Source organism: Malus sylvestris, chromosome 13 (genome assembly GCF_916048215.2).
Source record: "Malus sylvestris chromosome 13, drMalSylv7.2, whole genome shotgun sequence".
Classification (NCBI taxonomy): domain Eukaryota; kingdom Viridiplantae; phylum Streptophyta; class Magnoliopsida; order Rosales; family Rosaceae; genus Malus; species Malus sylvestris.
The window spans coordinates 3,313,875-3,330,410 of NC_062272.1; the positions used below are offsets into that span (position 1 = coordinate 3,313,875).

The 16,536-nt window shown below is 39.8% G+C and overlaps 2 protein-coding genes, 1 long non-coding RNA gene and 2 pseudogenes across 3 annotated transcripts; all 5 read right to left on the reverse strand.

The window, feature by feature from the left end:
* Nucleotides 1-1,060: 1,060 nt before the first annotated feature.
* On the reverse strand, nucleotides 1,061-6,486 carry LOC126594908 (uncharacterized). The gene is made up of 2 exons (XR_007613471.1): nucleotides 6,104-6,486; nucleotides 1,061-1,575 (listed from the first exon to the last, which is right to left on the reverse strand). It is a non-coding gene; the product is annotated as an uncharacterized LOC126594908 (long non-coding RNA).
* Nucleotides 4,655-5,485, reverse strand: LOC126594907 (uncharacterized). Its single transcript, XM_050261172.1, has one exon. It carries the CDS (start codon nucleotides 5,483-5,485, stop codon nucleotides 4,655-4,657), a length of 831 nt encoding a protein of 276 aa, XP_050117129.1.
* A 117-nt stretch (nucleotides 6,487-6,603) lies between the features above and the next one.
* Nucleotides 6,604-8,173, reverse strand: LOC126596759 (uncharacterized; annotated as a pseudogene).
* A 3,916-nt stretch (nucleotides 8,174-12,089) lies between these two features.
* LOC126594909 (uncharacterized) lies at nucleotides 12,090-13,565 on the reverse strand (annotated as a pseudogene).
* A 1,271-nt stretch (nucleotides 13,566-14,836) lies between these two features.
* Nucleotides 14,837-16,536, reverse strand: LOC126594910 (uncharacterized). Its single transcript, XM_050261173.1, has one exon. The coding sequence runs from the start codon at nucleotides 16,174-16,176 to the stop codon at nucleotides 15,007-15,009; it is 1,170 nt and encodes a 389-aa protein (XP_050117130.1). The 5' UTR covers nucleotides 16,177-16,536; the 3' UTR covers nucleotides 14,837-15,006.

Here is a 16,536-nt window from a genome sequence, read left to right on the forward strand (position 1 = left end):
GGAGAAATTTGATATATGTCTAGGAATAGTTTACTTTATTAAAATAGGCCCAATTCTTTGAATTTAATTATTTTTATTATCAATAATTATCTTTTCAATGATAAGATTTATTATAAAAATCAAATTTCTTCCTAATTATCTCTTGGATTATTTCTTTTTATTTTTATTTTTTTGTTATTTCTTGTTACCTTTTAGTTAGGTTTCATATCTTTCTTATAGGTGTATTATATTCATATATTTGTTACTTGAGTTAGGGTAGAATGTTTTGCAAATAAATTTATGTTAGTATATTAGTTTTTTTTTTTTTGTTATAAGATATTAATTAGATTTTTTGGAGTTGAAAATTACATAATATTAGAAGATTTTAATTGATTTTTAATATTTTAAAAAATATAAAGTGAATGTAAAAAAAATAAAAACATGTAATTAGATAACTAGACTTACTTAAAAAAAATTAAGTTGTCAATTATGTAGCTTAGCCGAACTCTTCATCTTCTTAGTGTAAAAATATCGATGTACTAAAAAAAAAAAAAAAAAAAAAAAAAAACCCTTGTCTATTTGTTTGTAGGAAAAAAAGGGAAGGATTTCTTGTGCTTTATAAGTTGTCTTGGAGGGTAACGGACTTGTGGAAACTGACTTAGTCAATTGCTTGTTGCTCTAGTCGACTATTATTTTTAAATATTTTATTTGTGTTCAATGTTGTCAATTATACAAGAATTTTCTTACAATTCTTAGTCGATACGAAATCTCCATATGACATTGACATATTATATAAATTCTTGATTTTGAGCCATATAACGATGTAACAAAGTTCGCTTTGAACTAAGAATCCGTCTCATTTTTATGAAAAATTATTAAGTCCAACAATCGGATTGAATGGATTATAACTCACTCACAACAAAAATGAAACCCTCTATATTTAAATACTATCTAACTTCATGTCAATACAAAATTCAATGTGATGGCCCTACAATTTTGTGAATGAATGGTTCGACTATCCAAAACATGGGGCATTGTAAACAGCATTGAGCAAAATTATGTAAACATTCCTCAAGGGGTGTTTCTTGGATAAATTGGGTTTGTGATTCACAAAAAAAATTTACAATTTCATAAATCAAATAGTCCCTCTAAAAGCATAACTGAATCCATAACCTAGAAAATGTTCACAAATCCCAAATTTGAAATTTTTTCTCGGTACAAAATCTGAAATTTTGTACACAAATAGCATAAATACAAAAAACACAGGACAAATTTTCATTTCCATTAGTCCTAATCTGATGAGTGTGCCTGAAGTCATGGCTAAAAACCAAGCTCCCATCCATTTTCTTCAAAGAAAACCTCTCAACCAATACAAAAAACCCTAACTTCTTCCAGTCACCCATGTTGGGACTTAAAAAGGCTTCACTACTTTGGGGATGTTTATCTCACAAAGAAGAATGAAATGCAGCGGAATTGATAGGCAAGAGAAAGAACACTCAAAGTGTTATACAAAATTTTTTATTCTCACACAAACTTAGTACAAGAGGAAACACTCAAACACTCTCACACTTATTGCTCTCTTACTTGCTCTCACTTCTTCTTAGTTCTTGCTTCACAACACACACACATACACCTATTTATAGGTGTGGTTTTGCCGACTTTCCTTATTGCACCGACTTGAGCATTGCTTAACAGCCACACGAATTGCTAGCTTTGATCTTTCTAGAAAAAGGATACATTAGATATAGTTTAGATATTTCTAGATGGCTTAACTGACTTGGTCTTTGCTGGATTTTAATATGCATGCATTTCACCTGCTTTTGCTAGAATTATCTAGCATTTGCATGAACCATCAATTAGCTTGTGTTGCCTTTTCAGCATGGGCTGGACTCGGCCCAAGACTGGATTAGAATTCAACATCCCCCCTTAATCTTGTCTTGTGACGCCGATTGAATTTCTCAATCTCATAAAGTCTTCTTGTTTGAGTGGCTTGGTGAATATGTCCGCAATTTGGTCTTGAGACTTCACGTATTCCACTTGCACATCCTTTCTTGCAATACACTCTCTTATGTAATGATAGCGGGTATCTATGTGTTTGCTCCTGTCATGGAATACTAGATTCTTTGCTAGAGCTATTGCAGACTTGTTGTCGACATAAATCTTTGTTGGCTCTTCTTGTGGCATGCTTAATTCTTTCAGCAAGTTTCTCAGCCAGATTGCATGACAGACACATGAGGTAGCAGCTACGTATTCGGCTTCGCAGGTAGAGAGAGTGACAATCGGTTGCTTCTTCGACATCCATGTGAATGCAGTGTCTCCCATGAAGAACACAAATCCAGTAGTGCTTTTTCTATCATCGGAATCTCCTGCCAAATCACTGTCGCTATATCCAGCAAGTTTGTAGTTATCAGAACTTGAATAGAACAAGCCAAAGTTAACAGTACCTTTAAGGTATCGAAGAATTCTTTTGGCTGTCTTCAAATGTGTAGTTGTGGGATTCTCCATGTAGCGACTGACTAATCCGACGACATAGAGAATATCTGGTCTTGTGCAAGTCAAGTAACGCAAGCTTCCAACTAAACTCTTGAAAAATGTTGGATCTACACTTTCTCCTTCGTCATGCTTGGTTAGTTTGACTCCGCACTCCACTGGCGTGCTTATGGGCTTGCAGTCGTCCATTTTGAACTTTTTCAGTATCTCCTTTGTGTAGCTTTCTTGGGAGATGAAAATACCTTCTTCGTTCTGCTTGACTTCAATGCCTAGGTAGTATGCCATCAACCCGATGTCCGTCATCTCGAATTCTTTGGTTATCACTCTCTTGAACTCTTCAAACATGCTTGGATTACTTCCGGTGAAGATTAGATCATCCACATATAAGCACACAATCAAAATATTCATGAGGGCACTTGGTGAAGTTGTTCTCCTTGAAGTACTTGTCAATGCGACTATTCCATGCTCGTGGAGCTTGTTTTAACCCATAGAGGGCTTTCTTCAACTTCATAACTTTATCTTCATGCCCTTTGATTTCATAGCCTGATGGTTGCTGAATGTAGACTTCTTCTTCAAGGACTCCATTTAGGAAAGCGGACGTCACATCCATTTGTTGAATCTTCCATTTGTTTTGAGCTGCCAACGAAATTAGTAATCGTATAGTTTCCAACCGAGCAACAGGTGCAAATACCTCATCATAGTCGATTCCGGCTCTTTGACTATAGCCCTTCGCCATTAATCTCGCCTTGTATCTTTCGACCTCTCCATTGGCATTTTTCTTTGTCTTGTACACCCACTTGACTCCGATGGCTTTGTGTCCTTTCGGAAGAATAGCGAGTTCCCATGTATCATTCTTCTGGATTGCTTCAATTTCTTCATCCATTGCTTTCCTCCACTTAGTATCTTGCACTGCTTCTTGGAAGTCAACTGGTTCACAATCAGCAAAGAGACAGAAAAGTGTAGGATTATCGAGTCTTTCAGCTACCTCATAGAGATCTCGTAGACTTCTTGTGCGTGGTACTTCTCTTTCATTTAGACTCCCACTTGATGATGCTGATGCTGGTGAATTACCATGATTGGTTGATGTTGGTGAAGCAGGTGGAGTAGTGGATTCTTGTTGAACCTCTCTTGCTTGCTCTATCATCCCTTGTTCATTATCTTCTTCAAACTGAGGAAAGAAGTGAAGATCACCTGCATGAGAGCAAAAATCCCATTCTCCTTCTTCATCGAACGTCACATCTCGACTGATCACCGTCTTCCCATTGTTTGGATTATACAACTTGTAGCCTTTTGAATTTGAGTCATAGCCGATGAAAATGAACTTCTCACTTTTGTCGTCGAGTTTGGTTCTCCTCTCGTCTGGTACATGTACATGGGCTATGCTTCCAAAAACTCTTAGATGGGAAATACCCGACTTTCTTCCACTCCATGCTTCTTCCGGAGTCTTTCCCCACACACTTCTTGTTGGAGACCGATTGGATAGGTAGACAGCACATGCTACAGCTTCTGCCCATAACTCTTTAGGTAATCTCTTACTTTTGAGCATACTTCGAGCCATGTCGAGGATAGTTCGATTTTTTCTTTCCGCCACACCATTTTGTTGAAGGGATCTTGGAACTGTCAAAGGTCGACGAATTCCATTTGCTTCACAAAACTCTTGAAATTCCTTCGAAGTGAATTCTCCTCCTCGATCAGATCTCATGGCTTTGATCTTACAACCACTTTCTTTTTCTACAACGGCTTTGAACTTCTTGAATGCTCCAAAGACTTCTGATTTCTGCTTCAAGAAATACACCCACGTTTTCCTTGAAAAATCATCAATGAAGAGAAGGAAATAATTATTTTTACCCAAAGAGCTTGGTTTTATTGGGCCGCACACATCGGTGTGAATGAGCTCAAGTGGCTTCTGGGTTCTTGTGGTCGACTCCTTTGGAAAGCTTTTCCTGAACTGTTTCCCAAGTAAACATCCTTCACAAACTTGATCAGGGTGGCTGATGCACGGTAAGCCTCTCACCATCTCCTTCTTAGATAATAACTCCAATCCCCCAAAGTTAAGATGCCCAAAACGAAGATGCCAAAGCCAAGATATGTCTTTGTAACATATCTTGAGACACTTTGCAACATCGTTTTGAATGTCCATGGGAAACATCCTATTCTTTGACATTTTCGCCTTGGCAATTAATCTTCATTTGTCATCTCTAAGAAAAAGGATATAATTTTTCGTATGAAAATCATAACCTTTTTCTAAGAGTTGACCCAAACTCAAAATGTTGCTTTTCATATTGGGCACATAGTAGACATTTGAAATTAATTGGTGACCGCCATTTTTCAAGGGAATAAGGATGTTACCTTTTCCTTTTACAGGTATTTTGGATTCGTCTCCAAAAGAAACGTTGCCACTCACTGATTCATTGAGCTTTACGAACACGCTTCTTCTTCCACACATGTGGTTGCTGGCGCCGGTGTCAAGGTACCATGTATAGTCTTGGTCTTCATCATTGTTCTTGCATGCTAGTAGCACAATGCCATTCTCTTCTTTATCTTCTTTCACATAATTGACCTTTTCATCAGGTCTGTTGCTTGGAGCTCTACATTCCCAAGCATAATGCCTGAACTTTTGACAATTGTAGCATTGAACTTGAGATTTTTCATACCTCAAGTTTGAGCGTCCTCTTCCACGACCTTTTGTTGAGCTTTCTCCTCTATCGTAGTTGCTTTGGTTGTTGAAGTTCCAACCACGTCCACGTCCATATCCATGCCCACGTCCGCGACCTTGGCCACGACTTCTTTCGTATTGGCTTCTCTCGTTGTCGAAGCTTCCTTCTTTCTTCTTTGGCTGAACATGCGTCTTGAGGAGCTGCTGATCATTCCCTTGCCTCTTCTTATGCTTCTCTTCATATGCTTGTAGTGAACCCATTAATTGCTCTATACTAATTTCTTCCAAGTTTTTGGTTTCTTCAATTGTCACGACAATGTGCTCGAATTTGGGGTCCAACGAACGTAATATCTTCTCCATAATTCTAACATCTTCCAATTTTTCACCGTTTCTTTTTAATTGATTGGAAACGGCTAAGACTCTTGAGAAATAATCAGATATTGATTCAGACCCTTTCATTTGTAGAGATTCGAACTCACCTCTTAATACTTGAAGACGAACCTTTTTCACTTGTTCGGCTCCTTTGTAAGAGGTTTGAAGCTTCTCCCATGCTTGCTTGGCAGAGGTTGCACTCGAGACCTTCTCAAAGCCATTGTCATCTAATGCTTGATAGATGAGGTAGAGAGCCTTCTTGTCTCTCTTTCTTGAATCTTTCAAACTCTCTTTCTGGGGTTGGGACAGAGTAGCTTCATCTTCTGGCTCAGTGTAGCTTTTCTCCATGACTTCCCATACATCGTGTGCTCCCAAAAGGGCCTTCATTTTGATACTCCAATTATTGAAGTTGTTGTTGTCGAGCACTGGAACTTGGAAGGCTGCCATAGCGTTGCTAGCCATAGCTCTAGTACCACTTTGTTGGGACTTAAAAAGGCTTCACTACTTTGGAGATATTTATCTCACAAAGAAGAATGAAATGCAGCGGAATTGATAGGCAAGAGAAAGAACACTCAAAGTGTTATACAAAAATTTTTATTCTCACACAAACTTAGTACAAGAGGAAACACTCAAACACTCTCACACTTATTGCTCTCTTACTTGCTCTCACTTCTTCTTAGTTCTTGCTTCACAACACACACACATACACCTATTTATAGGTGTGGTTTTGCCGACTTTCCTTATTGCACCGACTTGAGCATTGCTTAACAGCCACACAAATTGCTAGCTTTGATCTTTCTAGAAAAATGATACATTAGATATAGTTTAGATATTTCTAGATGGCTTAACCGACTTGGTCTTTGCTGGATTTTAATATGCATGCATCTCACCTGCTTTTGCTAGAATTATCTAGCATTTGCATGAACCATCAATTAGCTTGTGTTGCCTTTTCAGCATGGGCTGGACTCGGCCCAAGACTGGATTAGAATTCAACAACCCAACCCCCCAAATTCCTCAACCCTCTCAACTCTCACTCCCCTTCTTCTCCCCCCACCCACCAACCCTCCCTTGCTCCCACTATAGCATGGGTTCATAACACATCAAGCTGAAGAAATACATCCTTTATTTTAAAAAGGGCAGATTACAAACACAGGTGAAATGAAACTACTCATATTACTTATACAATGATCAAGATTTTTGTCCAAAGAAAAAAAACATAATGGAAAGGATATTACTTCGAGAGATTAATTACATTCACTAAAAGCACATAATGAAATGAAATTTTCAATCACAAACCAAAAGGAGCAAAAATTTCATTCCCATGTGCTCCGAATATGATGTGTGTGTCTGAAATCGTAAGTTAGCACCAAGCTTCCATCCATTCTTTTCAGCACAAACCTCTCCACCAAAACATAGCAACCAAATTTTCTCCACTTGTACACCCCTCCAAACTCCTATACTTTATTCACTCTTACTTGCCTCTCGTTCCCTCCAAACCATCCAAACCTCTGTTGCTCCCATTTCATCCTCTCCACAATTCTTAAGCTCAACCCCACATTGTCTAAACCCCTATACCACATAACCCCATTAGCCACATCCATCTCCTCATGCACAGCTTCCGCGTTCCCGCCAACAGCAACAGACTCGTTTTGAACAAAAACATCAACCACCACGGCGTTGCCTTCGCTATAATTACCGTCACATGCGAATATTTGTTCCCATCTTTGCTCAAGTGTCATCTCGTAAAACCTTGTCCTACTCATTTGATCTTTAGGTGTTCCCTCCTTAACAAACATGAAGGGGCAATACCACTTCCCCACAACCACCGGATTTGAGCTTGTAAGTGATAATGGGAAGTTGAAATCTGGATGACGGGCGCGTAGCTTAGCGTCTAGACCCAGCGCTTCACCTAAATGGAAGTCACGGGGAGTTGAGGTGTTTATTTCCCACCCTTTTCTTCCAAGAAATTTTGGAGGGTACCCATCTGAAGCTATGGATTTGGCAACAAAACCCCCAAATTGATTGCCACTTCCTTTCTGCTGGATCTCATATTGCTGGTAAATGTTATTGGGATTGAACGGCTGTGACGGCACATCCTTTACATAAGTGCAGAAGCAGCAGGTTCCCAAGTTCTCATCTGTTGACATGTGTAGGCTTGCCTGCATGGAAACCGAAATCAATTAAGTCGCACAATGGACTAACAATGTATTTCAAGTTAGGTAACAAAAAAAAATATTAATACTATTACTACGGGAATTGATATTGCCACTACAAAATATTAAGCTCAAATTGAGATTGCATACATACCCTTCAAGCTTTCCACGCGACTGGATCGCGTAGTAACGGTTGGAAGCCAAAGGCTGGTTAAGGACCGGAATGAAGGCGGTGTAGAAACGAGAAACATGTTGGCTTTCTCCCGTTTGGGTGGCATAACGAAGCTTTAGATTCTTGTTCTGAGGTAAAGGCATGTCAAGGAGCTTGTGGGATTTGCATAAACCAAAGCAACATGTAGTCTCTGCTTCTTCATCTTCGATGACCAAGATGCCAGAATTCGGACCCTCTGGCGGGGGTAATGAGAGATCCTCAGGAGACTTTTTGTACATCGACAGAGGCCTTGTGACATACATTTTTGCAGAAATTCTTATTCTCCACTCTCTGTGTTTTCTATTTGTTCTTAGGAATTGTTTGGACCCGTTTTTACAATATCGGCCTGAGCAATCAAGGCCGTTGACTGAGCGGATTCTAGACTATTGAATTTTAATATTTTTAGGTATTACTACTGAATTTGGGCAATCTCTAAGAGATCAGGAGTTTAAAATGGAAGAGTTCAGCTTGAGATTGAGATTGGTATTTTGCTTGTACCTGAGGGATTGGAAGACTATCTCCCAGGCATTTATGCAAATATAATGGAGATAAAGATGGGATCAGAGTATCATTAGCCAATAAAATTGCTTGGATAATTAACCAATAAAGGTGCTGTTTATTTTGAACTCATACACGTGGAAATATGGGATAAAAGATGGCATATGCCATTTTATCCAATGTGATCTTACCTGATGGTGCGGCAATTGTTGATTGGGATAAAGATGGTTGTGGTTTATCACCAGAGATGGTTGGATGTCCACGGCTTTAATTCTACAGCACGTCTAAGAGTTTTGATTCTATAAATACGAGAGCGCAAGCAACATCAAAGGCCCTTCCAATTCAACACACAACTGTCCTGCGCAAACTCTCTCAACAACTAGAGATTTTTTATTTTCTCTTTTCGCTGACACATCTTCCGTTGGCATCAACAGCACTGTGGAAGCAACCGGTGATATCTTCAGTCGGCATAGATAGCTCTGTCACCGTAGAATCAGCCGATCTCGCAGCATCTTCCGTTGGCATCAATAGCACTGCGACGAGGACGGTTGGTTACCTATCCAAGTCTCGGTCGAGAAGGATTTCCAAATCCTTATTGGTCGAGGTCATCTCATTAGCCTTCTTGGCGAGGTGAGGTGTTACAGTTTATTAGGCTCGGCACATTGCATGCCGAGTTGGTTTATGATTGGATACTCTCGAGTGGGATTTAGAGTTCGGCACTCCGACGGCCGAACCACGTTTATTGTTAAGACACATATCTGCTTTGAGTATTTATGCCCTTACACTTTGGTGTCAATTCGGCGAGAGTTTACTCTGACGAATACCATCACTATGGCCGAATCCGACGACGACGATTTGTGAACTTCGTAAAAATAGTAGCCTTGTCTTTGAAGGGAAATCTATGAGATTCATGTGGGATTTCTAATGACTAGCATGCATATACAATTCAAAATTTATATACGAAAGCAACGGAAGCATGTTATCAAATAATATCAAAGCTATAGTCATGCAAATCCCCTTCAAGGTTCATAGGTTTATATATCATGCATCAAAATATTTAAGTAAAGAACAAAGTATAGGAATACATCTATACCTCTTGATCTAGATTTTAGACCAAGGATGGACCACCTCCAAGCCCTTTGTTCCTTGAACTCCTTGAGCCTAGCCTCCCTCCTTGCCTCCTCCACTTTGTTAGTATGAGTGCTCCTTTGGTTCTCCTTTAGTCTCCAAAGTAGAAGACCTCTAAAGATCCACACCCACTAGTGTAGTGAGATGGATGGAGGAATGACCAAAAGGGTGAAAAGATGATTAGCTAAAATCACCCTTAAGGTGGCCGGCCTTTGGTGTTGAAGAGAGAGTAATTTTCTTTTTCTCTTTAGTTGTTTTGAACACACAAAAACCCTTTGTAAAAATATCTCTATAAAGTTCCTTATATAGACAAAAAGAAACCTAGTCAACAACTTGACTTTCACTCTCTCCCTTTCCCTATGCTAGCCCAATGGGCCCGATTAAACCCAAACGTTTCTTTAAGCCCAAAACGATCTTATATCGCTTTTATGATTTCATTAGACTTTCTAATTAATCACAACACTTAATTAATCCAATTAATTATTTCCATCATCCATTAGTGGTATCACTACAAGAGTGTATCGGTGTACAATCATTTTAGGTTCTAATTAGCAAGGCAGTAAGGTGATTGGCACCAATCCAATTGATTATATTTAATCCAATCACTTAGTGAATTAAAACTTCCTTTTAATTCACCTTCTTCTTTGACTACTACATTTAATCATCTAGAAGAACTCACAAGCCATGAGTGACATCTAACCATATATCAAGGCTACCCAAGCTAATGTAGAATTTGTTCGGAGAACCTATTCAGTTGGAATTACAATGTAATTCGATCCTTCTCTAAAACAATACTCTCAATCACATCATTGGGGTATGGATATATTATGTCAAACCCCTAATGTGATTACTCCTTCTTATATGATTCAATTGAGTCGTATAGGAACGCTTTCCTTTATTACGCTCGATACTTCGGCCGAAGATTCCAGAATCATATCTTAGAGTATTCTTCCTCTCTTAACGAAGCTTAGAGATTCCTTGTTGCGCATTCACTTGCCTTCATGACTAAGTGGCTTAACCCCAACTATGCCGTGGACACCCGCGAATGGGGTGACTTTGACATAATCAAAGATCAAGTACTTAACCACAAGACAACGACGATGCCTCAGGTCAAAGGACTACTTACATTATTCCAACCATAAGAGTTACTTGCTTGACATGTGAGTAGACCTCCATGCAAGTACTCTTGTTCGATTGTGTTCAGTGAACTCATTCCTTTAATGAGCACTTACATACTTGTCTTAGTGTCACTACACGAATGGGATGAGACTTTCCATCCTTCCTCTTGAAGCGGACATAGTATGTACCGGTCTATGCATTGTCAGTTTCCCTCCAACAATCCTATGACCAGGAACCTTTTGGACATGATGGTTATGTGAAAAAGGTCTCTGTAATCTAACATCATTAGATTACTTCTTCAACCGATCCATTGTCCATGGATTCACTATTTAGGACATATGTCGTTCATTGAGATAGTCCTAATTAGTATCTTTGCCATTTGATGTATAAGAGTCATCTATACATCCATTCATTTGTCCTAAAAGGTTTCTTCCAAAGATTGACTTTCAGGGCATATTTCCAATAGTCTTCAGGTTCGAGAACCCAAGAGGCCGAGATGTGTTCCTTCCTCGATCGCAATCGCAAGACGTAGAAGTCAGCCGCGCACTCAACGCAACATCAACAAATTTTACTCCTCGACCGAGCTCGGCCGACGAGTTGGCACGCCCCGTATTCAACCGAAGAACATAGTTAGCTCATAGATTACTCGGTCTGCGCGCCACGTAGACTTGGTAGTTTTTAAGGTCAACAGGAATAAAGGAAAGGATTTCTTGTGCTTTATAAGTTGCCTTGTAGGGTAAAGGACTTGTAGAATTTGACTTAGCAAATTGTTTGTCGCGACTGTGGTTCTTGATAAGATATGCCAATACGCGGAGGTGTAACGCTCGCAGCCAAGGCTATCGTGGGTTGACAATGACTATTAGGAATTCTTGAATTTTCTTACACTTTATGGTCTATACGAAATTTCCCTATCACATATTCTATAATTCTTGTTTTTGAATTTTTGAGCCACATGACGATGTAAGTTGGAACAAATTTGGCTTTGAACTAAGACTCAGTCTCATGTTTTGGTAAAAAATTTGTGTCCGACAATTAATTAAATAGACTGTATAACCCACTTATAAAGAAAATAAAATCTCTATGTTTAAATATCATATGGCTTCATGTAAGTACAAACTCCAATGTCAAGGACTTTTGTGAATGAGTAGAATAATTCCCCTGATTCGACTATCAGACACAAAATTTCTCTACTTTTCTACATTAGATGATAAGTAAATTTACACTTTATGTGAACAATGGACATTGTAAATAGCATTGATCAGAATTATGTGAACATTCCTCAAAAGGTGTTTCTTGGATGAATTGGGTTTGTGATTCACAAAAAAAATTTACACGTTCATAAATAAAAAATAGTACCTCAAAAAGCATAACTGAATCCATAACCTTGAGGTTAGAACAACGCAAAAAAACCCAATCTGAAATTTTATATGGGTACAAAATCTGAAATTTTATACACAAATCGCATATATAAATATAAAAAAGATTAAGTGTAACTTTTATTTTTCGTTATCAATAAAATTTTCTTTGTGCAGTTGATGTTAAAAAAAAAAAAAAACAAAAAAGGACAAAATTTCATTTCCATTTAGTCCAATGATGAGTGTGCCTGAAATCATGGCTACAAACCAAGCTCCCATCCATTCTGGTCAAAGAAAACCTCTCAACCAATGCAAAAAATCCTAACTTCTTCCACTCACCCAACCCCCCAAATTCCTCAATCCTCTCAACTCTCACTCTCCTTTTTTCTCCCCCCAACACCTCCCCCAACCCTCCCTTGCTCCCACTTCATCCTCTCAAAAATTGCTAAACTCACCCTCACCCTAGTCTCTTGCCCAACATTGTTCAAACTCCTATACAAAACCACCCCATCATTATCCCCATTTTTCTCATCACACCCACCTTCCCTCCCTCCCACCATAATCGCTTCACTTTGTACAACAAAATCCACACCAATGGCGTTGCCTTCACCGTGTCGAAAACTATGATCCTTCACAAATACTTCTTCCCACCTCTGCTCTAGTGTCATCTCATAGTACATTGGTCTGTTCCTTATGTCCATCAACGTTTTCGGCGTCTCTTCCTTAACAAACATGAATGGACAGTACCACTTCCCTACAACCACATTCTTTAGTGGGAAATTGAAATCCGGAAGACGGGTGTGTAGGGCGGCATCTAGGCCCGTGCACCACCTAGTTCAAATCCGGGGGACGCTAAGCTTGTGAGTTTCCACCCTCTCCTCCACAATGCCTCCGGAGGGTACCCATCTTTGGACATTGATCTGGCCACAAAACCACCCGACACATTGATAATGTTTTTGTGAAGATTAATCTTGCATTGCTGATACATGTCCTTGGGATCAAAACGTTGCGGTAGTACATCGTTTGTGCATCTGTCGAAGCGGCATGTTTCCATGTCCATGGAATCCTCGTTTGCACTTGTGTACCCTTCCCTGAAAAACAAAATCATGCTACCTGTAACAACCCTTGTTCGTTAGGTCAGTTAGCTAACACAGTGTGTCGTCACATTGCAACCTCAGAATGTGGTCTTTTTAAAAACAAAATGTTATAAACCCCATATTGAAATTTACCATATATCAGTTGTACTCTCCATCTGCGCACAAGTTTGTATTTTTCTTCCCATAACTTAATTACATTAATTAGAATATCACTCGACTTGAAAAACTTACCCCTTATCCTTCCCATATGGACCAAGAACTGGGATGAAGAAAACTCCGTGGAACTGAAGATCTCTGTTGGGATAAAACCAAGTTACATAGTAAAGCTCAAGGCTCTTGTTCTGAAGGAAAGGCAGCTCCTTAATCAAATCGATATTCGATAACTCGAAACAGCATGTCGTTTCTTCATCTTTGACAACAAGAATGCCGGAGTTTGGACCCTCCAGCAGAGGCAGAGAGATGAGCCGGAGATTTTTTGTACATCGACAGAGGCCTTGTCACACACATTTTTGCAAAATAAACTCTTCACTATGTTTTTCTTACTTGTTCTTGAGAAGAAAAAAAAAGGAAAGGATTTCTTGTGCTTTATAAGTTGTCTTGGATGGTAAACGACTTCTAGAATTTGACTTAGTCAATTGTTTGTTGCTCCAGTTGACTTTTAGGTGAGAAAATCGCCATTCTTGATAAGATATGCCAATATGTGGTTGTAAGTAAAAGCTCAGGCAGATGAGGATTCTTGGTGCGGCAGTCCGTATATGTCATGCAGACTCACAAGGGACCAATGTAGGATTGGGAAGACCAAAGACATGGGGTCTCGTTCTTTTGTTGAAATGGGTAGAAGTTTTTCCCTACTTTGGAACCCTTTTTTCTTGCGGCATCCTTATTTGGCAGCAGACTCAAACATGTGAGATCAGGTGAGTAAAGATGTGGAATCTCGCTCTTTCGTGAGGTGTGTCCAGTGTCCCACGAGTTAAGTGGTTCGGAAGTTAGACTCGAGAGTTTTCTTAGAAGAGATTAAACAACAAAAGTTCAACGTCGACAAGACGAGAAAGTCTTTAGTAGAACAATTTGATCATCTACCCAATCCGTGTGCATTAAAAGTAGCATCTACTTAGAGTTAGATTGTACCTTAATATAGTGGGGGTCATTCTTTTGTAGGGTGTGTCAGATGAGTTATGATGTCTACTAGACGAGAAAATCTAAGACAGACAATTCGACCATCCAGCCAATCCGCGTGTATTAAACGTTGCATCAACATAAGAGTAGTATTAATACCCTAGTATCGTCGGAGCCGTTCTTTTGTAAGACTCGTGCTGACTAGTTGGATGGCAAACAACTCTACCCCAAGCTCTTCAACTACAAGACTCCGTTGTTGCTTCCAAAGCAAAACAATGGATCTTATGCAAGTGTGACCCAACATTCAACTTGGTAGGAGGACTAGTGACTGGTCCCTCTCTGATTATAGCAAGTCCTGGCTGCTTCCATTAGATAGTTGGAAAAAAAATCTCTTCTTTCTCTGGCTGTACGTTTTATCTTGGGCCAACTTAAATGGAGAAAAAGAAAAGGGAACATGCTCTTTTTGGTGTCCCTGAAATTCCAAAGCTTATAACTTTAAACTTAATTAGTGACATTTCCTTCGTAAATCAAATGTATTATGCCGAAATTTACAAGACCATTGCTTTCTTTCCTTATTTTTATGTTCTGCAAATGCAAAGAACAAGGATAAAACGTACGCATTGTCATGTTCGACTGGCCTAACCTATTTTTGCAATGTCTCATTTAGTATCAGCTACATACTTTTAACATTTACCAACATCAACATAAATACAAAGAGGAAAATATTGGAAGGAGGCAGTAAATGTGTAACTAGTGACTAACTACAAATGAGGACTTGGAGGAAAAAAAAGAGAGAACAAACATTACTTTTGTAAGCGCAGAAAAAACACAGTTAAGTTTTGAACATTAAATCTTCATCCTTCTTCCTACTACTTCCCCAGCTTGGAATTGGATGATGCCTGAAAATCCACCTCCAACCCTTCAAACTTTTGCTCCCCCTCTTTATCCCTCTCTCATTCACTGTCAATCTACATGAACCACCGTGTCTGAAAATACCAAACGAACCCCCATCGCATTCATCTCCCACAAACTCACTCCTTCTCATGCTCCCAAAAACAGTCTCTCCATCTGCAATGCTCCCCACCCTCAAACCCGAAAACTCCGGCTTCGAATCCGCCGCGAAATCGAGCTTCAAATCGATAAACCTCGATTCATCCATGCCGAAATCACTCTCTTTCAGCGAAAAAACGCGTTTCGTTGCGCTGCTAAACCCTACAACATCTTCTTTCTTCTCACCATCAAAACCGCTTTTTCTCGGCTCTGCCTCACTAAATCCACTCCTTCTCCCTTCACTAAATCCACTCTTTCTTCCCTCACTAAACCCACTCTTTCTCCCCTCACTAAATCCGCTCTTTCTCCCGGAATCCAAAACCATTCCGGCAGTTGTAACGCTAGAGCTTCTCGCAGCAGAAATGGAGCTCCGGGCACCGGAAACCATCAAATGCTCGCCGCCATCCTCCGATCCGAAGAGGGCCCCGCCTCTGAAACTGCACAGAGACCTTGATCTCGAAACTCCCATGTGATCAACCAGCCACATCTCACTTTTCTCATCAAACCCACCAACACTCTTATTCCCACCATCTTTTTCCGATCGTTTCTTCCGAAAAAACCTCCCAAATCTCCAAAAATTACTTTTCTTGATCTCGACACAACTGCTGCTGCTTCGCCGGAGCACCACCACGTCCTCTTTCTCTTGGGTTTTGCTGGGTTTTTGTAAAGGCTCCTGCTTTTCGTTCTCGATCAGAAACGAGACTCTACCGACGCTGCCGACCTCCACAGTGGAGTTGCGGTTAGACGAGACGGCGGAGCAGGAGCAGGAGGAGAGGCGCTGCTCGCCGCAGTCGGAGCAAGCCAGCTGGAGCAGACGATCTTTCAGACAGAATGCGCATATCCCGACAGAAGACGAATTGGGGTGCCTTCGACACGGCATTTCAGACGAAGAGTAGTACTCCATGTCGATATTGTCGCGAGTTGCTTCTACAGCTTTGCCCCTCTCTTTCATGGCTTCTCCACCGCTTCAAAGAAGATAAATAAAGCTTCGACCCCTGAGAAGATAAAGCTTAAAAAAAAGGGTATGTGAGAAAAAAAAATAAAAAATTGATGTGATTTTGAAGAAAGATCGAATGCCAGCTCCAACAAGCGTTGCGGGACTTGAATTTGAAAGAATGGTGAGAAGGGTTTTTTTTTTGGGGGGAAATTCAAGAAAATCAAGAGTGGCTGTGAGATTTCTGGAGTGACTGAATGGGAAATTGAATTGAAATGAATTGATGGATGGGAGGAGGAGGAGGCGTCAACTTTACGTTTTGCTTTCCAGAAAAACAGTGGGAGGGAAGAAAAGGAGTGATGCGAGAAAGCACTAAAG